Genomic DNA, 24,465 nt, shown 5'->3' on the forward strand with positions numbered 1-24,465 from the left:
TGCCCATCCTCTGGGCTACAAGATTAAAGTACACATGCGAATGTCCATTCACCACCATGACCCACTCACTCAGTGTCAGCCGGTTTTGCGATATGACTTTATCTCTGTACATAAGTTATAGAAAGACCCTGTACTCGATATTACACTATTGAGTTTTACATTTTCTGGTTAAAAGCAGACTCTAGGTAGACCTCAGATTAGAGAGTTGAAGGCTTTTTAGAGATAAAAGGCCTAACGCTATCTAGTCTGCCCCCCTCCCCACCTTTCTCAGGTGAAATCACATAAGAAATGTACGCCAAGTGTTAAAATCACATTAATGTGAATTATCAGCCTAGCAAAGCATCACCTGATTTGTTGGAAGGACACTTTTGTTTCAGTGATTACTGGTGGATTTTTTAAGGTATAATTTGAACGTTAAGAAAAAAAGAACTGCCCCGGCCAGGGGGTTCTGTGGGTGGGAGCATCGTCTGTACACCACTAAGGCTCCAGGTGCCGTCCGTCAGGGCGGATACGGGAGGCAACCATCGAGGTTTCTCTCTCCCACCTGTTTCCCTCCGTCCCTCCCCCTTGCTCTCTCTCAAACCAATGAACAAATCCTCGGTGAGGGTTAAACACACACGAGACCCAGCCCTGCCACGTGCGCATTCTTAGTGTCGGGGGGAACACTGCGTGTGGCTGCAGATCCACGTGGGTGTGAGGGTGAGGGCAGGCATTCATCACACCAACACTTCACAGTGTCACCGAGTGCAAATGGGGGGCGCATCGACGGTACCTGTGTTTGTAGAGGTAAAATGCAAACCCTGATAAGATGAGAGCAAAGAAGGGAACCAGAATGGCAGCCGCCACGGAGCCGCTGCTGGTGCCCGGAGGGCGGTGTGCAGAGTCCTGGTCGGAGCTCAGGGGATCTGGAAAACGAAAGGAATATTTGTGATTAACACATTTACGATAAATTTTATAAATGGATGTCAATTCTACAGGAAGCAGGAGTTAAATTCCTTAAGGACCCATGGAAAGACTTTAATTAATGTGCATCTTAACGACCCAGAAGCAAACCCTGCCCACTCCCACCGAGGCTCAGCCGTGCTGCTCGTAGGAGCGGCAGAGGGTCTCACCCATTCTGACTTTGCTTGTAGCTGCTGATAGTGTATTTGCATAAAGCACCCACGCGGCTTTGCCGGTCTACAGACACGGGGAGTGTCTGCTGTCTCCCGTCCTCAGGCACAGACTCAGCAAAATACCAATCACTGAAATTACTAAGTACCCCAGGTTCCTAGATAGATGGTATTGTGTTCTCAAAGTGTGAACATGTTGAATAGTCCACATTTTTTAGGGAGTCTCCAAAATTCACTACAGAGTTCGGAATTACCCAAAAGAACACAGCCCGATGTTATCACAGAAGTTTCTATGAGAACACAGAGGGTGATACAGGGTGGCTGCGCCCATCCCACGGGGCAGCGGATACAAGCATCTCACACACCAGGAAGGGGGCGTAGTCACCAACCCTACAGCCATCTCCGAGGAGCTGCAGGTCTGCGCGTGGCATTGGGAGACAGGCTTTTGGGGGGGGGGGAGCGAGAGAAACACAGACGCGAGACCCATCGATTGGTTGCATTCCACACACACCCCAGCCAGGGGCAGGGAGCCCACCCGAAACCCAGGTACATGTCCTTGACCGGGAATCGAACCCAAGACCCTTTGGTGCACGGGACACTCTAACCATTGAGCAACATGGCCAGGGCTAAAGTGCAGTTCTGAAGTGCATCTGGCTGAGCGGGTGGACTCACTCAATGACGTGTGTGAGGGACTGTGAACAGGGTCCTCTGGATCACGCAGGACCGGCAGACACGCTGGTGGGGTTTCAGAAGCCCAGGCCCAGGACTTACGGGGTGTGTCATGGTAAGAGAGGCCTGTTTCATTTCCTTTTACAAACCATAAATGCAAAGAAAATCAAATGAGCTTCTCTGGGACCCGAGTTTAAGGGATGGGAGCTCGGTTTCGCCAGGGCCCTCGGGCAGCTTCCCCAACTCCCCGGAGCCTGCGACAGAGCCTACGACACACCAGGTGCTCTGTGCACAGTTGTGGGAAATAAACCCCGTGCGTCTTTCCAGGGCATCAGCTCCCCTGGCTTCCGTGGAGTTGCCCCACTTCCTGCTTCAGGTTTAGCCCCGGGGGGCTCTTTGCCTCATTCTAAAGAACGTGAATTCTGCTTAAATTAACCAGCTTAGTTTTCTGCAAACAGGACTCTATGCTTTTGGCCGTAATACATACCAGGCTCCCAACCAAAAGAATCCTGGAAAATCCGCTCCTCAGAGGGGACATCAGTCCTCACAGGGAGCAGCTGAGGAAAGGGCTTTGGGACTCTGCAGCCAGCCCTCCTCGGAAATTACCAGACCGTCGGGAGCTCCCAGTTAATTTAAGTTTTTACCTTGTTTTAATAATTTAAAGGGCAGTGCCTGCCTGTGATGTTCATGAAAATGGCATAAAAAGTTATGAGATAATAAAAAGGTCGATGAAAATTAAGGGTCCCCCCGCCTCTCTAAGCCACAGGTTTGGGTATTTTTAGTGTCCTCCCGGCAAAGTACCATTAACACACGACGGTTTCTCTTTAATTACTTTTCTAAAAAAACGGGAATACAATTTCCATGTTTTATATTTGGCTTTTTAAACATAACCATCTATTTGTGGGTTCTTCCATCAGCACATATAAATCAGATTTAATTTTTTAGGCTGGAATGTAGGTAGCCAGCCTACTGTTGGGGGTGTTTAGGCCATTTCGCGCGTTTTTCGCTAATGCTCAGTGAAATCTCCTATCTGTGGCTCTACGTCAGGGGGCTCTGAACACAGGAGGGTCTCAGAAGTCAGCTCCTTGCCTCACAGAATGTGCCATGTTTCATGTCCCTGTTTCTTTGCACTAGACTTGTCTTTCAAACTAAGTGCGTTTAGTATCCATTTAATGATAATCACTTCTTTCCAGTCCATCTACTGACTGGAGACAATTATGGGGTCGTTTGTTTTTGTCCATAAAACTGGGTTTAGCCATAACTCTGAAATGAATGGATGTTTTTCCATCGAAACTTCAACAAAGACTTTTCTAATTAGTTGAATGGGAGGCTTGCTACTGATTCAAATTATTTTCTGAAGCGAATTCTTGACAATAAGCTCATCATCACACGAGAACAAAGATTACTTATTAAAACAAGTGGGTATTCTGTTAGATTAAAAAGAGATGGGGAAATGCAAAGAGAACTGGCAATAGCAGCGCAATGGCTCAGGGCAGGCTCGTCGGATGAGTGGGCTCAGACATCTCTGGAGAGCCTGGGCCCTCGCTGGGGGGCCCTGGGGGGAAGTTACCGGAGCATGTGCCTCGGGCGAAAGCAGGACAAGTAACCACAAATCTGGTTTAGAGCAAGGGGAAGTTTACCCATCGTTCGTGTTGCCCTAATACGTCGACGCTATTACCTAAAAATTAAATGACCCAGTTTAAATAGCAACTCAGCCATTGCTGACATTATAGTTCAAACCTCTTCTGTTTAAAAGCCCTGAGTTTGGGATGGCAGAATTAGAGGATTTTGTGATGATCCTTTTTGACCAAGTTGTGTGTTTTTTTAAGTATGATAATATACACTTGGTTGGTTCCCTTTGGAATCCCTCATCTTGATAAAAATCTCATCCGTGACAATCGTCACAGAGATTCACCCCCACGTGCCTCTGGAGGGTGCTCTTCTGCCCAGGCCCATGTGGCAATGCTCCTCTCTATTAAATTAGCATGTTAAGAGTGTTCTGCAAGTAACACGTAAAGTGGTTTATACTGTTCAGGAGAAGTATTGCGTTAACCTCATTAGGAAAATGCTGGTTCTCATCTGTTAGTAGCAATAGGAGCAACAGCTTTTGTGTGGAAAGAGCTTTGGCGCAAAGCGAATGCTCGTGCTCGCCCCTCGTCTTCATAACAACAAAACTGGCTTCTCCAGGAGACTGCAGATGAGAAACAGAGCATTGTAACCATCGTGATGACACCACCAGTATTTTCCTTCTCTAATTACTGAGGTAAAAATCAAGTAGCAGACAAAGGTATCGAGACAGGAGCGGGTCCGTCTGTCTGTCTCGAGTGAACTTTTCTCATGTGTGTCATGGGTGTCTTTCCACATCAATAAAAAGCCCTCATTGCTTTAATGAAAACACTAAATGGAATTATTATTTCCTATTTCATCTAACACACAGCTTAAAATTATTTATTGGCACAATTCTTTTATGATAAATGTGTAAAATGTAGAGATTATTTCTAATTTCAACTATTGAAAACTCCTGCTTTAGATACTCCTGAAAATGCAAAGAACAGTTTTGACGCTTGTTTGTTACAAGTTCTAAAGATAGCCCCGGCCGGAGGCTCGGCTGGTTGGAGTGTCATGGGTACGCCAAAGAGGCTGCAGGTTCGATCCTGGTCTGGGTGCATACAGGAGGAAACCAATCACTGTCTCTCTCTCACGTCAATGTTTCCATCCCCCTTCCTCTCTCTAAAATCAATAAAAGCATATTGTCAGGTGAGAATTAAAAAAAACTCTAAAGACAGGCTTGTTAGGTGAAAGAGCAGCCAAACTGTACATCCACTCCCAACATCCACCAAAACCAAGCACCCGCCCAAGTGCCTATTTCTACCATCTGCCCAACATCATTTTTTAAAAACTGACGTTTTGATAACTAACCATGATCTACCTTTGAGTCCACAGTGTGCATTTTTGAAATTGATGTTCTTTTCATTGCTTTTTGGTGACCTCTAATTATTCTTACAATTTTCTTAGGTAATGCAGTTTGCTTAAATTCTTTATTCAAGTTTTATTTTTCTTCCCCTTATGTTGAATCTCTCTCTGTAGTAAGGATATTAATCCCACGCCTGGCATAGGTACTGCATTTTCTCCCAGCTTCTCATTGTCTATTTTTTTCTTTCAGCTATAAAACATGTTTGTCTCTCCCATTATTTTTGTTTCTGTGCCTTTAGGATCTTGGCCTTTTCCAGTACTTCTCGGCACAATCATCTGAAGGCCATCTGGTCTTCCCTTTGAGAATAACCCACGTGAGCTTACCTTGCCTCTCAAGCTTGAATTTCCCAAAGTCTTCCCCATGGATGTCACCTTGAAAGGTAAAACTTCCTCTTTCGAGTCCTGACGAGACCTGGAGCATGAACAGGAAGATCAGGCTCGGCAGGGGCTGGGAGCACTCTCCTCTCTTATCTGATGTCACTGCTATCTTCTCGTTTAGATAGTACAGGTTAGACTTTTATTTTTTGCCATTCCTTACAGTGAAACATTTATAGTTAAACATTTAAATACACAGACACGAACCTCAACTCACATGTAAATTCTGACTCACCTCGACCTCAAAAATGGTAGTAAATGTCCAGCCTATTCATAGTCTAACTCTCCTCTGTAACAGGGACAAGACCTGGCTTCATATGACCCACATGATGTAAAACTTGCTTCCTGTCCCAGCTGTGGGCTGATGAGCAGCATGTGGGGCTCTGCCCCTTGAGTCAGATAAAGCATCAGAGCACAAGTGGCCCACTTGCAAAGAAGGCGATTAATGGGGGCTTCTTAAGTGTCCCTGTCCACCTGGGACTGACATTTCTAGAGCTTTCTGAGTGGTACCAAAAGGCCTTGGGAAGAGTTTGGCCACCACCTTCACGGCTCTGGCTTTGTCCCGGCAGCAACGGCCCACCTGCTCCTGCCCACCCAGTTCTCATTTCGGGACTTGGTTTCTTCCAGGGTAAAGGGCAGGCAGGAGGCCACACCGCTCAGAGGAGGGGCGGGGGGTTTTCACAGGGACCCACACACAGGGCTCCTCCCAGACCTGGCCCCTGCCCCGCACCTCTGTGCAGACAGGGACACTCAGGAAATCTGTGCTCTGTCCCCCTCACACAGGCTACTTACGTAACCGTCCAGTCCCCATTGGTCATTTTCAAACTTGCTCACAGAAACGTCTGCAGGCCCTTTTGCGTGAAAAACTCTCAGGAGCAGGTGGGCCTCCTCTTTCTTGTAGACCCCTGGGGAGAGAGCACAGCTGGTCGCCCACGTGTCCCAGGGGCTCACGGAGCTCACGATTCAGGCATGCGATCCACGGGGCATGGAACATGGTTCAGAGGTGATCGTACCATAGAGAAGAAAGTTATTGTTATTTTAATATGCTTTTATTGATTATTTTAGAGAGAGAGGAAGAGAGAGGGAGAGAGAGAAACATCAATGATGAGAGTCATTGATTGGCTGCCTCCTGTAAGAACCCCTGATGGGTATGGAGCCCACAACCCGGGCACAAAGAATATATTTCGGGACATGCATGTCTGGACTTAAATCTTACACCTCCGACTTAATGTGTTTTGTGCATAATGTTGAGCAGATTCCTTCACGCTTTTGTACCCGTCTGTGATACTTAACATGAGAAAATAACCTCTGTGGTCCCTGAGCTGACCCCACAGCGGCACCCAGAGCCAGCATCCCAGGAAAGGCGCTGAGACATGTGGTGCCGCTCTGAGGAAGTCAGCGGGGCTACTGCTCGCGTTGCTCACGCCCAGTCCCTACCTGCCAGCTTCAGCTCCACCTGCGAGGCCGCGGTGAAGGTGGCATTCACATTGCTACTGCTCGCGTTGAAGCCATCCACTGTCAGGGTCGCCGGCTGTCTTCTCCCCAAATACTCGTAATGTCCCTTCCACACAGAGTGGATGAAGAACACGTCGGAGGGAACTGCAGGCAGGAAAACGGACATGTGAGCAGACACAGAACAGGCAAGCGCAGGTGTTTCACAACAGAGCAGGTGGGCGCGTTCAGGGAGACGCCACAGAGTGACGACCATGACCGACGGGGTGACCGACTGCGGTGCCCTCAGTGTGTGTAAGACTCAGCGACCCCAGAGCCGGACTACCGGGAGGGGAAACAAGCATTTGTCACTTTGGGGAGAAATACTTCAGAGGCAAAGCGGACCTGCCTAGAGAGACGGGAGCGAGTGCTGAATGGTACCATCAATGTGAGGTTAGAATTTAGGGGGCTTAATAAGAAGTGTGTTAAACTGACCCAGAAATCACTGCTGATGTGTTAACCACTAGCTCTACTCACTGAGGGACAGGAGCTCAGAAGAGTCGAGTGTGCCAGGTGTGGGGAATCTCCGGCCCTCACATGGCCTGAGTGTCACAGCCCTGCTGGGATGAGACGGGCCCGGCTAGGAAGCCCCCGGTGCTTTGTTCTGAGGTCTTTAAAACTTTACAGTCTCCTGATCTCTCTCATTTACCCTCTAATCTCCATGTGATGATATCCCCCCATTGGTAAGAAAGTTGGATCAAATGGTGTCACACGGGACACGTATATTTATAAAATTCAGAAAGAAAAGGCGTAATAAAGTCTTTAAAAACATTAAAATTCACCTGGGACAGGAGAACTCGCAATGATTACTGAGAAATTCTCTCTTTTTCCACTGATTATCAACGTTAAACCTATTTTTCACATTTCTGTTAGCAAACGTGCATGAAGTGGGGCCATTTCACAGCATCGGTGTACATTCCCGGGGTAGCTGATGTGAGCTGGACCGGGTCGCACTGTCTGCTTTCTGCCCCAGGAGGGGCCCCCACCAGATAATCCGACAAGATCCATCGCAAGTGGAATCCGTCCACATGTACCGTCTGACTTGCAGCCCACTTAGAGCCACAGATGCCGAGGACCCTGCGACCCCGCCCCCCGCTCAGGCTGCGCCAATGGTCCCGTTGGCTGTTTCCTGTCTTCCCTGGAGGCTAACCCCTGAGGCCGTCCCAGCAACCCGAGTCACAGAGGGACAGGACGGCATCACGTCTGACAGCCTCGGGTGGACTCAGCTGACTAAAGACATGAAGTAAGATCGAGGCTGAGACACCAGCACTGGTCTCTGACGCATCTGCCCACTGGTCACGGACCTTAAATGCTGCCTCCTCCGCAGGCAGCTTCCCAGGGGCCCCAAGTGACGCAGTTTCCTTTACTGACGTTAACAGCCTTTAGAACAGTATCAAGATGCTTTCTTTTCCTGATGAGAATTTATTTATTAATTTTTTAAAATAGTTAATTTTTGGAGAGAGGAAGGGAAGAGAGAGAAACATCCATGTGATCGGCTGCCTCCTGCACGTCCCTGCTGGGATCAAGCCCACAAGTCGGGCCTGCGCCCTGACCGGGAATCGAATTGGCAAGCTTTTGGTGCAGGGACGACGCTCAGCCACTGGGCCACACCAGCCAGGGCCCCGGTTAGAATTCACACACTCGGGGGGGCTGTTAATGTACTTGCTGGAGCGTCACTGAGTCTGCTCTTGGTGGTGGACCAGAGCCATGGTGACAGGGCACGAACAGGGTCTGAGAAGTGGCCTGTTTGTACCTGTGTGACCATCGGTCATAGGGTGAGATGGTCATTTTGGGTCCCTGTCATCTGATTTGCTGCTGGTAGTTAATGCGACGCCCAGAGGGAAGGTGTGTAACGTGCTGTCTGATAAAGGGTCACACTTAAGGAGCAATTCCCTTCGGAGAGTGTAGGTAGGTGCACCTCTACGATGACCACCCCACCCCACGCACCTTCAGAAAAAAGGTGCCAGGCCTTGGCAGCTGCGGCCCCGTGGTTAGAGCATCAGCTGCACACCAAAGGGTCTCGGGTTCGATTTCCAGTCAAGGGCACGTACCTGTTGCAGGTTCGATCCCCGGCCCCGGTCAGGGCGTGTGCAGGAGGCAACCAATTGATGTGTCTCTCTCACATCGATCTTTCTCTCTCCCTCCCTCTCTTCCAATCTTAAAAAAAAAAAATCATTTGGAAAAAGTATCCTCAGGTGATGATTAACAAAACAAAACTAAAGGAAGGTGCCAATATGTCAGTTTCTTCCATAAAAAATGAGCAACAGAAGCAGCACAAACACAGCACCACCACCGAGTTTCCTTCCGGGGACAGCGTTGCTGGGGAAGGGCACCCACTTGATATCTGATTTATAAATAACGTCTACACAGAACGGCCCCGAAAGATTTTTTTAGAGTCATTTTTGTGAAGTATGTTGGAGAGACTCCTCTGATCTCGCTGAGACATTTGCCTCGTCCAAGAATGAAATGTGTACGCAGCACATGACTGAACCACAGCGTCACACAGACTCGGCACATCGGACACTAGAGCAGCTCTTCAAGTTTGAGCACCAGCGTTCACACCCGAGTAAGGAAAGTGGTGTTGTATACTTACAAAGATTATCTATTTCTTTAAAAAAAAAAAGTCAGACTTAAATTACAATTTGGGGACACACTGTATCATTCAAACGTTCTCTGGAGCTGTGACACGGATGCGAGATGCTGGCTGACGGGCTAAGGAGCGCCTTCCCTAGGGAGCAGGCCCGCATCTTTCCGATGGGCTGTACCATGCATGTCGTGAGGCCGCACATACAACAAAAAGCCACAGCTCACATCTGAGGAGGCAGAGGACGCCTGGATTATGGAGACACGTGGGAGGAAACGGAGCTGCACATTGGAACTGCTCACACGCAAGTCAGCCACCCAGGGCCTCCCTGCCTCCGCTCCCGGGCGAGGGGAAAGGATCCACCCCCTTTAGAAGGCTCTCTATTATACCACATCTGTCACCAACATCGTGTCCATCTCCGCTACAAAATGCCCAGGCACCTTGGAATGCAAGTGTGAAGGTGCTGAAGCTTTTCCCTGTAAGGACTGTTATTCCCTCAAACCACAGTTTTAGGAAAGCAACAGAAATTTGCGTGGCCTGGGTGTCTGCAGTAACCGAATCGTGAGCTTGTCCCTGGGCTCATGGAGTCAGAAATCGACATGTCAGGGTTTGTTTCACTGTACAGAGTGTAGCCGAGAACAATTCACTGCGTTTGATTTAAATCTGTAACTGTTCTGTATACAAACCTGGGGTTTTAGTAACTGTTTCATTAACTTCTCTCACTCCTTTACCTACAAGTAAAAAGACAAATTATCATTTTCAAATGCATGTATTTTGGAATAAGTTTGAAAAAAATGTCAACTTGAAGCAGTTTTTTTCCTCCAGATTTCTTGCGTGTACAAAATACACTCATCTATACAGATTCACTTTAACCCATGTGTTCCCAGCAGAACATCCTTTCTGGTGAAAATCAGTGCGGATCTGACGCGTGTCCCCAGGTGTTGTGCTACAACAGAGAGCCTTGCAAACGAGGGTGGTTCTTATCCGTTTTCTGACTCCTTTTTGGGATTTGCTGCCCCCAACCGAAAGGTAACAGAATGGCTAACACTTAGTCCATAACTTCCCTTAATTTTACGAGGCCCCACCCACATCCATGCACTTGTAAGTTAATATTCAATATCACCAAATTACATCTCCTGCAGAATGTTTAATTTGGTCTCCAAGTTAAATTTAGTTCATGATCTCTGAGCTTTTCTAGTTTTGTATCAAGCTACAGATTATCATTTTTTAAGTCTGTTTACTTCTATTTCTGACAGAGAAAGGCCAGAGGAGTGTAGGTGTCTCAAGAATTCTTAACTTCAGAACCTTAAATAAGCTCCTAGGAACTGAAACTAGTCATGGGTTTTATCTCCCTCCATGGTCTTCACTGACGGGGTTTAGGGCTCGATGTGTCACAGTCTACGCTGGGTGGGGACCTGGAAGGTGAGCTCTCGTCCAGTCTGGCCCAGAAGTATCTCTCTCATTTGTAAATACACAAATTCATGTGTAATTAGTGCATCATTTCCATGTTAATTGCTTTTGTAATTTAAAAGGTAGAACCAGTGTCAAGAACACAAACTTATATTCCACCACCAAACAGCCCGTGGTCTTGAAAATCAGAGTTTAATATGCACCAGCAGTTGGTGGTATTTGTCCATTTTCATTAAAAAATACATTTTCCAAAAATACAGGGTGTCCCCCCCAAAAAATGTATACCCACTTTAACAGCAGCTAGCTCCATTCTGAACATGAAACGTATTTTAATAAGCACAGTCTTCATCATTATTCAAAGTATGTGTAGTCATTTGGGGGAAACCCTATAGATATTATTTTTCTTCAACTCATAATGCTCTTCTTCAACCAAGCAGATGCTCCCTTTGGGTTAACAAGTGATTAGCAAATAACAGAATCTGCACATCTCCTTAGCCTTTGCCTCCACAGCATCAGACACGTGCTGCACACACGGCCACACACACGGCCACACACAGGAAGCATGAGAGCCGGGGGACTGACACCACTTCCGGGAAGGGCTTGCTTATGCGTCTCACACCTGGACACTAGCCTGGGGGCAGCGTGCATTCATCTCTGCTCTGTGGGAGGGGCAGCACCTCCTGGTCAGTGACTTACTTTTACAGACAGGCGACTTCCCTGTCCACCTCATATCTGCTTTACAGGTCCTGTGCTCAGATCCGCCGGCCAGGAAAAACCCCGGGTGGCAGGTGTACACCAAGGTGTAGCCAAAGGCAGGGAGGTCGATGGCTCTCACGTCCGCGTGGGCCGGCGTCTCAGGCTGTCGGCAGGCGTGGGCTGAAATGGTATTTATTCCATTAGGAAACATGGAAACTTGCTTCCTTATGAACTTAACACGTGTCTAAAGAAATAAGGAAATAGGGCAACGATTTGGAAGTGGTTATAAAGTTACTTTACAATTTAAAATTGTGAATACAGTATCAACCCAAGTATCACCAGCATTCCATCTCCCTTGGCAACTTTCAACATGAGGTTGGTGTCTGTCAGATGCCTGCCTGCTTCCCTCCTCTCTGTCTCTGTCTCTCTCCCTGTAGCCATATATATGCACACACACAAAAAGTAGGTTTACAGCTGTATGTGAAACACTGAATTTATTCTTGTATTATTATTTATTGTGTTATTTTTCATATAAACTGTAAACCTACTTTTTGCCAACTCCTGTACACATTTATAAATATCTTCCTCTCAACAAAGGTGTAATTAGTTATGTGTAGAAATTTAGAATAGAAACCATCGCTTTGAAATAACAGATTGCTTTTGCTATACCATCTTCTGTCCTATGAAAGTGATAAACAACATGTTAAATTTCCTTAAAAGACAACTCCTGTAAACTAAACACAAACAGATTAACATGTGCTTAGAAATATGCCTTGGCTTTTGTCTGAAGGCAACTAGCAAATTTACTATTTAGTTGAATGAATAATTAATTTTGGTAAAAATGTGATGTGTTTAGTAGTTAAATTATTATAGATTCTTATTTCCTTCCAAAATGCAATTTGGGCATAAATAACTTGTAATGTTTAGATCACAAGCACCTTCTCATTCTTCATAAAGTTTACACACATGTCCCAAGTAAAGAACCTGGCAGATTATCATAAAATAAGTTTACAGTATTAAAATTGTAACTGCAGTCATTTTAAGTATCATAATACTTTGTACTTTGGCAAACTTTCAACACAATGAAGACCTGCTGTTAGGAAATGGTGCACACATGTATACATATATGTGTGTGTATGTGAATATAACACCCACATGTATGATGTGAGAAGCTTAGAATTGATAGCCTTGAAATAAATACACATATTGTAATACTGATAAATATACAGAAAAATTGTATCTTCTGTCCTATGAAAGTGATTTTTACAATGTTCTGCTGTTGTTAGGTTTCCCCATGAGAGTGGGACACTGAACTGCCAGAGGGTGAAAGACTGTCTCCCTAGTCACTCGTCCAGATGTCTTCTAATGCTCACGATTAAGTCACGAGATAAGTCTGATCTAAGCAGCTATAGGAATGATCAGCTCAGACTCCAAAAAGCACATTTAAGCATTTCTGTTAACACTCCGACGTACCCTCACCCATTTCCACCCGACAACCTGAAGCACATCTAGAAGAATTACAATGGCACCAGGTGGCTCTCTCTCTGTCAGTGTTTCTACAATGTTGTCCCTTGTAGTGAAGGTTTAGGGCTGTTCCTCAGACCGCAGGTGCCTCAGGATCACCTGGAGGGCCAGGTAAACCAGACCCTGTCCCCCACCCAGCCCCCAGGGTTTCTGATTCTATAGGTCTGGGCAGGGGGCTGAGGATCCGAATTTCCACCAAACCCCAGGAGATGCTGACCCCACTGGCTCTAGGGAATCAAACTTCTAGAAACACTGGTTTAGGGAATTCAAGACAATCAAACAAACGGACATGAAACAGTTCCTCATGTTTCCCTTGCAGGTAAACACCCCCCAGACACGGGAACATGCTCACTGCTGAGCGTGGCAGGAGGACCCCACTTACGTATGCACTCGGTCTGTATCCCGCTCCACGTTAAGTTCGCAAGGCAGGTGCGTGTGGTCGATCCCTGCACGTGGTAGCCCTTCCTGCACCTGAAGAACACGGTGCTCCCCACCTGGAAGAAAACCAACATGAGCCTCAGAGGCAAGACACAGGGACACACGAGAGGAGCAGGTCCTGCCAAGAAGCACATCTAGGCGGGAACCACTTTAATAACAGGGCTGTTTGGCCCTGGCTGGTGGGATCAGGGATGGGCTCCGTCACACTCTCCTGTAACATGGCAGGGAGCCCAGAGAGCCCTCCCAGCGAACACGCTGATAAGATGGACCAGCATGGAGATGATGGAGAGCCTGGTGGGAAGAAAACACAGCATCCTCCTCAAGCAGTCTTTTTAGAAGTACCTGGTGGGATGTACCTGGTGGGATGCACCTGGCCACTCGAGATGGGTTACTGTAAACCGGGTTTATGAGTCTATGGGATGTGCCTGGCTGGAGAATGGGAGAGAGCCAGGTGCACTTTGTGACTAACACCCCAGGACACAAGGAGGGACCCAGACTGAGAGCTCACTTCCTGTGCATCAGGCTCCAGCTCTGGGGGAAGGAAGCAGAGAGCTGATCCATCATATTCAGACCACAGGCAAGTCCCAGCAAAGGACAAACAGGTGTTTGGGGAGACTCCCTGCAGGTCTCAGCCATCTCTGTAAATTATTAGTAACCTTGCCCTGAGGTTCGATTGATTATTAGAGTGGGTGTCACTCTGCTTTGTCACAAGGGGAGTGAGGGGTGTGTCCACCCCTTTAGCCTGTGTGGTGAACATAAGCTCCTCGTGTTCGCTCTCCGTGGGCTGTGTGCTGGCAGCCGGAGAATCGCCGCGACCACTGCTGACCCAGACATAGATTCTCCTAGTGGGCTAGTGAGAGCCGTGCCACGTAGAGCACTTCCTACTATTCCTATGTACTGGGCTGCACGCCCATGGGCCAGAAACACGTCCCTGTTAATGCAATTTTTACTTAAAAAGTCAAATGAAATGTTTGAAAGTGATACTAAGAATGCAAATAATTCATTTGGTTTTAAGAGATCACAGGGAGAAGAGATGTCACAAGGGACCCTTAGCTTAAGGGGCTTGGATGTGACATCTTCTTCTGTTATTGTCTCTGGAATTTAAATATTTGGCCATTACATTGGGTCACTAAATAGGGCCCTTTTCTGTGTAGCTATCCAGTGATGACTCACCCAAATTTGAGAATCGCCATGTTCAAAATACAAAACATGCATGTTTTCAAGTGGAAATTAATGGAGCAACTACTGTGGTGTGAATTCAGGTAACACAGTCATCTTGGTTTTGACAGTTAAAATGCTGCACAGAAATGAATCCGGCCTGGATGGATGTCATCTGGGCAACTTTGACACAAATCATGGCACATGAGAACATACACACGTCTAAATACTTCCAGAAAAACATCATGAAATAACAACAAAATACCTCGTATCCTCTGGAGCTGTTCTGTATGCCGAAGTGTGGGGTCCCAGGGTCCGGGCAGGTGTTGTGAGTGGGATCTGAAAGTTACAATCACAAAACAAGCACAGGGCACGGATGCAGTCATTACAGGAATTCTAACCCTTTTACTAAAAGGTCTCACACAATGGAGAAAACTGTGTTTTTACAGATGTGGGGGATGTTTCATATGAAAATTATGAATGAAATACACTGTGATTTGCATTTTCTGCTCAGGCATGTTTCTTAAATGACCCTATAGTGCTGTGACAATGACACTAAATTGCAGCGCCTGGGATTTTCTACATCAGAATAAGCACATTCTTTCCCATCCAACAGATGAATTTCTCTCCCGACATACTGTACCAGCTGGTTAATAAAACTCCATCTTCAGAAACCACCTATAGTGACCCTTGTTTTTTAGGGATTCAGTGAATCTCTTCTGGTCACTGGTGACACTATTCAATTTTCTTAATTTTCCTCAATACTGAGGAAATATATTTGATGATTCTAAATGGAAGCCCATGGCAGACCGTCAGCAACATGCCCCCAAACGCAGGACCTGAGCCATAAAGAGGCACCGCAGCTTTATTATTTGATTCTCTCCAGCTGCTAGTGGAAAACTTAAAACAAGTGTTTTCAAAAGAAAGAACCGTATTGGGGGAGAAAGATGCTTTTAGTCAAGCGAGAGCTGCCACAGATCCATGCGGAATCTAAGGGCAGTGAGCGCGTCTACGCCCGGGGGGCCGGGCCTCGCCAAAGTTACCCCGGCCCCACATAATTCTCAAGCAGGTATCACTTGGTTTCTTGGAGAACAATCAAGACGGTAAGTCCAGAGCTGCCTACAGCAGCCAGGCGGAGCAGCCACACTTCTGCCCATGGCAGCTGGTGGACAAGGTCCCCGGCAATGACCCGAGTCCGCAGCCGTGACCTGCTCTGAGTCAGGAAGTTGAGGGTCCGGTGTCTGTGCCACTCACACTGCTAACATGGAAATTTCCACCTGAGCCCTTCCTATGAGACGGAGATTTACTCTACAAATGCGGGATTGGGATACACAGAAGGTCTCTCCTGACCTGCAAGTTTCATTCCCGTGCTCTGAGGTCCCTAGGACATAAGAGCTCAGGTGACTCTTGCTGTCATTGCTAACAGTCCAGTGGTTCGGTGGGGACTAAAGCAATGAGGGACAGGCTTGGGGAGGCTGTGCTCGCGGCTGGGGCCATTTTGGAGAAAACATTCCCGACCCCTGCAGAGAAGCTGTCCCCCTAAAAAGTGCAGTTGTCAGGTGACAGGGACAGGAGCCTGAGACTTGAGGCAAGAGAACAGTCTTGGGGCCGTCTTAGCACATCGCTAAAATCAACTCCAAATTCGTTTGCACGATTTAAAAGAGGCGTCATGCCCCGGCTGGTGTGGCTCAGTGGTTAGAGCATCGGCCCCAGCACCAAAGAGTCCCAGGCTCGATGCCCAATCGAGGGCACGTACCTGGGTTGCAGGTTCATTCCCTGGCCCCTGTTGGGGTGCATGTGGAGGCAACCAATCAATGTGTCTCTCTCACATCAGTGTTTCTCTCTAAAAAAAAAAAAAAAAAAAAAAATCAATGGAAATTGATTAATCCTCAGGTGAGGGTTAATGAAAAAAAAATAAAAGAGGCATCACATCAGTTCAGCTGATTGGCCCTTACACAGGAATCATCTACGCGGACACTGTGCCCACAAATGACTAGGCTTTAGAACCAAATGCCTCACCCTCAAGTACCCTCTGGCTGCCTTGCAGTCATTACCTATGCAGGTGGGCTGCACCCCACTCCACGTGCCATCGGCCTGGCAGGTCCTCCTCGGAGATCCCACCAGTAGGAAGGGTGGTTTGCACTGGAAGGAGACTTCAGATTTGTAGGTGAAACTTTTGCCACTGAGCCGGCCCTCCGCGGGGGTGCCCGGGTCTCCACAGAACACAGCTGGCGGAAACAGAGAAGAGGTCAGCCACACAGGTGCCCTGGATCAGGCGGCCCCGTGAAAGTCACAGAGGCTCTGCTCCATCTCTAGGTGCAACTATCAGATCAATAACCATCTGTAAGGGCAGACTCCCCCCTTGGGCAGTGCTGGCTCAAATCGGACATTTAACTGCCATTGCCTGGTTACAAATGACACGTGGCTGTGTCCCCAAATTGTAGCCTAAGCTGCTCATGCAGGTGCTGATGCAGAGGGCACCTGAGGAGGAAGTTGTGTGGGGGACTCTAGGGGACTTACGCAGGCACTGGGGCGTCTCCCCCTTCCACACACCCTGGCCTTCGCAGGACAGGATGGCCGGGTGGGACAGCTGGTAGCCTGCCGCACAGCTGTAGCTGACGCTGGCGCCCCAGCGGAAATCGGCTCCCTCCACTTCTCCATGCTGCACGGCAGGCGGTGGGCTGCACAGGACGGCTGCTCGCAAAGAACACAGGAGTTAGGGGGTCCAGACCTGCCGCCTTGGCCGTGATGCTCAAATGAGCCACATTTTAACTTTACCTGAATTACAGGTGACACCTGCATAGAGCTGTTTGTTTAATAAGAAGGTGACTGAGGAAGACAGTGAATTGAAATAATAAAACTGTCCCCTAATATGTCTTCATTGATTTAGATCACGGACAGAACAGCAAAGCGAGCACACTGCTGGGGGAGGGGATTGAACGCGACGTGCTCCACACACACGAGGCCAAGGGAGCGAGAAGCTCATTCAGTTTCTCTTTTCCTGCTGGTTCCTGAGGACAAACCCAACCAGGGCTTGGTCATGTCACTTGAGTACAATCTCGTGAGTTTATACACACACATGGTCAGAGAGACAAGCACTGATGCAAGAGACATCACCTGGTTTGCCTCCTAAACACACCCAGATGGGGGCGGAGATCAAACCTGCCACCCAGATGTGGGCTCTAGTCCAGAAATCGAATCCAAGACCTGTCAGTGCTCGGGCCAACGCTCTAAGCACTGAGCCACACTAGCCAGGGCACTATTTTGTTGTTTTAATAGCAGGATGTATACGTTTCAATATCATAAATGTTTTCAGATTGTTTAAAAAAAAGGAAAAATAAAATCAAGTGGTTTAACATTTATTTGCAAATAAGTTTAGAAGAATTCCCAGCACATAGAAGGATAGCACTCACGCTTGCAAATGAAATAAAATGTAATCGATAAAGACGTCTATCTGTGAGGTAAAGCCGAAGGGCTAGGACTCACCTCTGCAGACGGGCTTGCTGTGGCTCCATCCGCCATCTCTGGTGCAGCGGATGGTGGCCCCTGTGACGGGCTCCATGACGTAGCCGGGGTTGCACTGGTAGTTCACGGTCTTGTTGAAGGTGAAGTCAGTCCCGAACTGGATGCCGTTGGCCAGTGTGCCTGGATCCCCACAGCTTACGACTAAGACGTGGGGAACAAAACAGAAGCAGAGAAACACAGAAATTACCACGAAATGGATGAGCCATGGTTTCTATTCAGTTCCTCCCCTGAAGATCCATTCAAAGCGATCACTCTGTGAATTACTACAGCTATACTATCCTCTGACCATTCTGCTGACCAGCGTTTGGAATCACTATTTCTGTTCCATCGGTGCCTGCCTGGGTGGAAGCTGTGCTACCCCGTGTGGTTCCCTAAGGAGGCAGGGAATGTGTCCTGACCATAATGCCCAGGACAGAGGCACAGTCTGCAACCAGAGAACCCAGTCCCCTTCCTTCCCCGCTAAGTGGTCCACAGAGAGAACAGACCAACAACGTCCAGCCCAACTGACCATTTAAAGTAATTCCTACCATGTAATAAAGTTAAGAACCTATAAATATCAAATGCATAGAATCAAAATACCAACCATACGTATGTCTTTTTTTCTCCATGCATTAAAAACTCAACACAACACTTTAAAACAAACTGGTTTTTCCGGGTCAAGTCGACATCATGGCACCATCCTTGGGTCGACCCTGATGGCTGGGCACTGACCTGTGCAGTCGGGAGCTGTGCCCGTCCAGGTCCCGTTGGCGGTGCAGTGGCGTGTCATCAGCCCCGAGGTCCTGTAGCCCTCCCAGCAGGCGTAGATGACAGAGCTGGAGAACAGGATGCCGTCACTGCTGACGATCCTGCCATGGGTGGGCGTGCCGGGGTTCCCACAGGACACAGCTGCGGGGGTCAGGGAAGCAAATACACAGAGAGAGTGACCCATTCCTAAGGTGTAAATGCCGGAGACCGAGGTTATCAGTGCAACGGATGACACAGTTATAAATGTGCACGGGAAATGCTCCATGGAGGATGTTTAATATATATTTTACTTTCTGCCTTACACCATTCCTTTATTGATGGTTACAAATGTGTAGACTATAGATTCATAGTATCCATTCTGAAGTGCGTTACTTCAAAACAAACTAGAGACAGGAGTTAAAGCACTAAAAATTCAAAGGCATCTTACACTGAGATGTAACATGTTTATGATACTAAATTAAACTGATTTTAAAGAATCTATGAAATATTAACAACTTGGAAGAGTCTCCCATCAGGCAATCGCTGAGTTTCACTTATTTTTTTTAATCTGCGGCAATCAGTCCTATTTTACATATGCAGGATTTTTCAGTTTGGACAGTAAGGGCTGCCCTAGGAACATGAGTGCGCTTGTGCTGTTTAGTAAATGGTCTTCCTTCCCAATGGTACAAAACCTAATGCAGCTGCGCTAACTGGCTTCGCAGTGACTGCCCATGACGTTTCCCTGGAGACGATGCAATGCTGGGTACAGGAATTCAGACCAGCTAATGATGGCCACACAACAGGTCTACGTTCCATGGGTTTGTCTCGTGGGCTCCTTACTCAGCAAACAAGGGGAGCCCCGCAGGTGCTGGGTGTGCTTCAGGGCAGTGATTTTAATCTGTAACAGGCTTTTTGGCTTCTTTTGAGTGATCCTATTTCCATAAAGACTATGACTTTCTCTCCACAACCCTCCGCAATAATGTAAAACAGTCATGTAAAGAACCTGACCCTTGGCTGGATTTTGATAATAGATGCACCATGGGACCATTTCTGAGAATGACTGAATATCTGAAACCACTCTCGCCTATCTAATTGTTCCGCATTCAGATCCAGACTTGAGAACAAAAGATACGCTCTTCTTAAAATATGGAAGAAAATGGACTGTAAAGTGTGCACAGCATATAAAAGCCAGTATGATGGACATTTAGGGGATTGTCTATCATGTTACATTGAAAAATGCACTGAACCTGAGGTTGGACCAAACCTCATTTGACAAATACAAACACTCGTGCTGGTGCTTCTATCCCTGTGCCTGTGACAGACATAACTAATCAATCACAGCCCTCCTTCTGGATGAATCTGGGTCTGAACTCACAATCCTTTCACCCACAGACCCATCAGCAGTGTCTTGGTTGGCACTGAGATGAGATCTATTTACCAGTATTTATGCAGATGATATGTAACATTCTTTTAAGCTCAAAAGTTGTATGATGGCTGCAATATAATTAAAATTTCATATTGCAAAAACAGGATGCTGCTGCAGGGCCATCATGGGTCAGTGGTTGAGCATCAATCTATGATCCAGGAGGTCAAGGTTCGACTCCTGGTCAGGGCACATGCCCAGGTTGAGGGCTTGATCCTCAGCAGGAAGCGTGCAGGAGGCAGCCGATCAATGACTCTCATCAATGTTTCTCTCTCTCTCCCTCTCTCTTTGAAATAAATAAAAACATATTAAAAAACAAACAAGCAAACAACAAAAAACAACCAGGATGCTGGACTATTCAAGACAATTATACATTCAACAAACACTGATCCATCATTGCAGGAGGTATTGTGCAGAGGTACTAATGGAGAGCCTAACATGGAAAATAATGACATTGGTCTAATTCATAATTTAGCAAACCTACCACAGACACCATGTTATTATATTTTATTCTAATTGCATCCACTGTTAAAATCTATGTAGCAATTCTCAAAAGTCATCTGGGAAGGACTAATGCTGAAATAAAACAAGTCACTGGTAAAACACATTCAACTTAATTTACAGACAAATATACTGTCAGGAAAAGAATGCCCATCACCATAACACCACCCTAATTATTAGAGCATCTCCTCAAATACTGGGTGCTTTTACAAAGTCAAATTCGTGTTTGTTTGTTTTGTTTCCAACAGGGACAGTTTTACTGATGGTTACACCTGTGAAAATAAAGATCAGAAGACAGTCTACACATATCTGTTTCTTATATTCACACAATAACATTACAAAGAGGCTGCCACTAAAACAAAACAAGAGACTAAATTTAGAGTTGCTAAAAGAAAAGCAACATTTTAAAAATTACAAGCTAAAGTTTCTTTCAAAATGCATCTTTTCTTTTAAGTACATTTGGTTAATGCAACTCCTTTTGGTAATACATCACTTTCTTTTGCTTTATTTATGATAAAAGAGCATAATGCTTATTTTGAATACACTTAATGTTTACAGGTATCAGTACTGTTCACTTGGCATGCTCTCTGTGGAAGATGGCTGTTAAACCCAGTTGAATAGTTTTGGGTTTGAATCTTTGTTCATACAGGTTAAGTGTGAATGATCAGTGTGGTCCTCCATGTACGGAGTATTTACTGTGGCCCTCCACGTGTGGTTCACTTACTGTGGTCCTCCAAGTGTGGTGCATTTACTGTGGCCCTCCACATGTGGTGCATTTACTGTAAAACAGGTGTAATAGAGGTAACTGCTCCCAGTTGCCATGAGGTGAAATGTACTGTATGTGAAATGCCCCGGAAGGAACCTAGCACACAGTGATAGTGAAGGTAGACATGGTTCCTGGTAGTGTTGCTGTTTTCTTCTTCATCATCATCATCATCACCACCACTACATGTCCATCACCTGAATAAAATGAAGCTGTATGATTTCATGGGAACCAGGATTAGGAGTTGCTTGATGTGACTAGAAGCAATTATGTCGTTTTACTTAAGCAGCTTTGTGAGATATGCTGATGTGAAAAGTTAACGAGACTCTCATTAAAAGACTGGATTGGTAACAAAAGAAAACAAGGTTTAAAAGTGATGAAAATGTATTAGACATACAAATTCTTTGATATTTAAGAATTTTAAGATTTTTCCTTTGAGAGTCATTAATTCCTTTCAACAATTTATTGAAATGTTCCGACTGGATTTAATGCTTTTGATAGAGAAGGTAATTTCATCACATAGAGATGATCTGGGTTGGGGTACTGGACATATGGTCAAGGCAAACTTTTGTGGAAATAAAAATGTCACTGGCAACACCCCTTGTCCATAGAAAATAATATGTATCCCAAAGATTTGTACTTAGAGTAACAAGTGAGAAAAATGGAAAGTTACAGAATGTTTCCAGTGGGTGACTCTGTGCGTGTGCGTGCATGTTTGTGTGGTGACATATTACCATCCGTCATGGCTTATTTTACTGTGTGTAATGTACACTATTGTTTGGCTTCCTCAGTTTTGCATGACTTTTGTACAACGCAGGTTTGGAGGCAGTCAATTTTGGGGCATATTTGAGAAATACATTCTGTATTGAAATGTATTAGTAACCCATCTTCTTTCTGTATTCAGCTTTACACAGTATTATGCAACAATACTTTGCATATTCTGAGCTGGGAACACTGTGCATTGAAATCCAATTAAGCTCTCTTAATCAAATAAATGAGCTCATTTATGCTCTGCTGAAAGGGAACTTACAGTGTTATATCTCCACCCAGAAACCAGATCTCCATGGAAAAACATCACTCTTAACTGCTTTAATTTTTTCACCTTTTAAATTTGCAAAACTAAAGTGTTTGTGGTAAATGCAATTTAGAACGCACAGTCCCAAGTTAATGGCCGTCTTTAATAGAATGTGCATGCCTCTGAGTGAGGTCTGTGGAGCTCATGGGAGCTGTATTTCCCCATAAAATTTGGTTAACTTTTAACCAATAATTTTTCTGCCCCATCCTCACTCTCATTTTTCTCCTAAAACTCCAGTTATAGCACATTAAACTGCCTGATACTATCCTGTAGTAAATTATTCTGTTGCAAGTTTTTCTCCACTTTTTTCTCTGTTTTACAGATTAAATGATTTTCGTTGACCTGCCTTCAAGTCAAGGGACCCTTCTGCCAACTTTATTCTGTTTCTAAGTTCACCCAGAAAAGCCTTTACATCAGATATGTATCTTCAATTTCAGAACTTCCACTTGATTTCCTTTTATTATTTTTATTTCTCTGTTGAGATTCCCTGTTGATGGCCCTAACTTAAGTCTTTTACCATATGTTTAACAGCTCCTTTAAATCCTAGTGTGTTTTTTCCAATATTTGGGTCATCTCAAGGTCAATTTTGATTGTCTGTTTGTTCGACTGTGGGTCATACTGTTCTGAGCGGTGCATGTTTAGTAATTTTTTACTGTGTGCTGGGCATTGTGGAGGGCTGAGGCTTCATGGATTCTGTTTTTCCTTTAAAGGTGCTGGGTTTTGTTCTGCTGGGCTTTTAAGTCAGTTGGAGATCATTTGGGTCCTGTCACCAGTTTCACTCTTTGTTAGGGGAGATCCCGTAGTCTCAGTCCTAAGATGTTCTTGCTCCTGGTTTTGGCGAGTTTTCCTTGTTCTAGGGAGTGGTGCTTATTCATGACACAGGGGCTTCCTGGACCTCCATGAAACGTGCCAGGTACACAGAGAGCTCTGACTGTCAGACCTCATGTCTCTCAGCGTGGTGACTTCTATTACCACAGTCCACTCCCACCTCTGCACAGGAGGTCTCTGTATTACTGAGTCAGTCCAGCCCTCAGCAGGGTCACCCAGGGAAAGTCCACCCAGACCTACTAGGACCTTCCCTACGCAGCTCCCTCTCTTCCCATTTCTTACATTGCAAATTCCATTTCTGCAGCCCATAACCATACCCACGCCCTTGCCTCACCACGCTGCCTGGGTTCCACCTCTTTACTTCACAGTGAGAATGCCAGGGGGTTATGCAGTCACCTTGCTTATTTATTTTCTCCTAAGAAACAAAGCCAGGCTCTATCTGCAGTTTAATAATGAAGATAAGTGCCTCATACATTTTGCGAAGTTTTATATTTGTTCTCAGTAACAAGGCTAACCTAGTACCATTTGATATGTTACAGATCGAAGTGGAAGTCTTATTTACTTTGTATAATGTTCAGGTGTAGCAGAGAGGGAAAGGTTGGACTGAGTGTAATTGTAGATTACAAAGGTCACACACAATGTTGAGGTAAGATATGGAAGAATAGGAAATACTTGGGTTTGGTGGGAAGGACCACTCTATGCAACTCTGTACAACAGGAGAGGAAACTGGGAAAACTATGTCACAGTAAAACAAGTGTACTAGCTGATAGTCATATGCTCAGTCAATGAAAAATTATAATCCTGAAATTTGCACCTGCAGGTGACATCTTCCACTGCTGCTCAGTCATATTTCATTTAAATCAACTTTTTCAGAGCTTAATGTTAAGATTGACTCTAACTTGATTATCAAGAGGCAATCTGAAGTAAAAACTTACTTAGATTATCATATATACATATACTTATATATCTATATTTATGTCTCATCTATATCTATAGGTAAATAAACATAGAAACCTCCAAGAGTATCTTTGGCTTTACATAAGAATACATATATACACATATGATATATATATATTCATATGTACCACATATATATAAAATTGTCTTAGTTATACACATATAATTTTATATCATGTAGATATTACAGTTAGATTACATTCAATATAGGTAGATCACATACACATATATTACTTT

The 24,465-nt window shown here is 45.7% G+C and overlaps 1 protein-coding gene across 1 annotated transcript in view; it reads right to left on the bottom strand.

Moving 5' to 3' along the window:
• Positions 1-24,465, bottom strand: part of CSMD1 (CUB and Sushi multiple domains 1) — a 1,001,626-nt gene that overhangs the window by 3,366 nt on the left and 973,795 nt on the right. The window contains exons 58-69 of the mRNA XM_081129106.1: positions 18,667-18,843; positions 17,917-18,096; positions 16,951-17,124; positions 16,485-16,658; positions 14,696-14,769; positions 13,217-13,328; positions 11,311-11,490; positions 9,891-9,935; positions 6,567-6,728; positions 5,922-6,034; positions 5,079-5,166; positions 773-905 (exon numbers count right to left, since the gene is read on the bottom strand). Of these exons, the coding sequence (XP_080985232.1) occupies positions 773-905; positions 5,079-5,166; positions 5,922-6,034; positions 6,567-6,728; positions 9,891-9,935; positions 11,311-11,490; positions 13,217-13,328; positions 14,696-14,769; positions 16,485-16,658; positions 16,951-17,124; positions 17,917-18,096; positions 18,667-18,843 (1,612 nt within the window). The remainder of the gene's footprint in view (positions 1-772; positions 906-5,078; positions 5,167-5,921; positions 6,035-6,566; positions 6,729-9,890; positions 9,936-11,310; positions 11,491-13,216; positions 13,329-14,695; positions 14,770-16,484; positions 16,659-16,950; positions 17,125-17,916; positions 18,097-18,666; positions 18,844-24,465) is intronic.

Source organism: Miniopterus schreibersii (genome assembly GCF_964146895.1).
Source record: "Miniopterus schreibersii genome assembly, chromosome: 2".
NCBI classification, from domain to species: domain Eukaryota; kingdom Metazoa; phylum Chordata; class Mammalia; order Chiroptera; family Miniopteridae; genus Miniopterus; species Miniopterus schreibersii.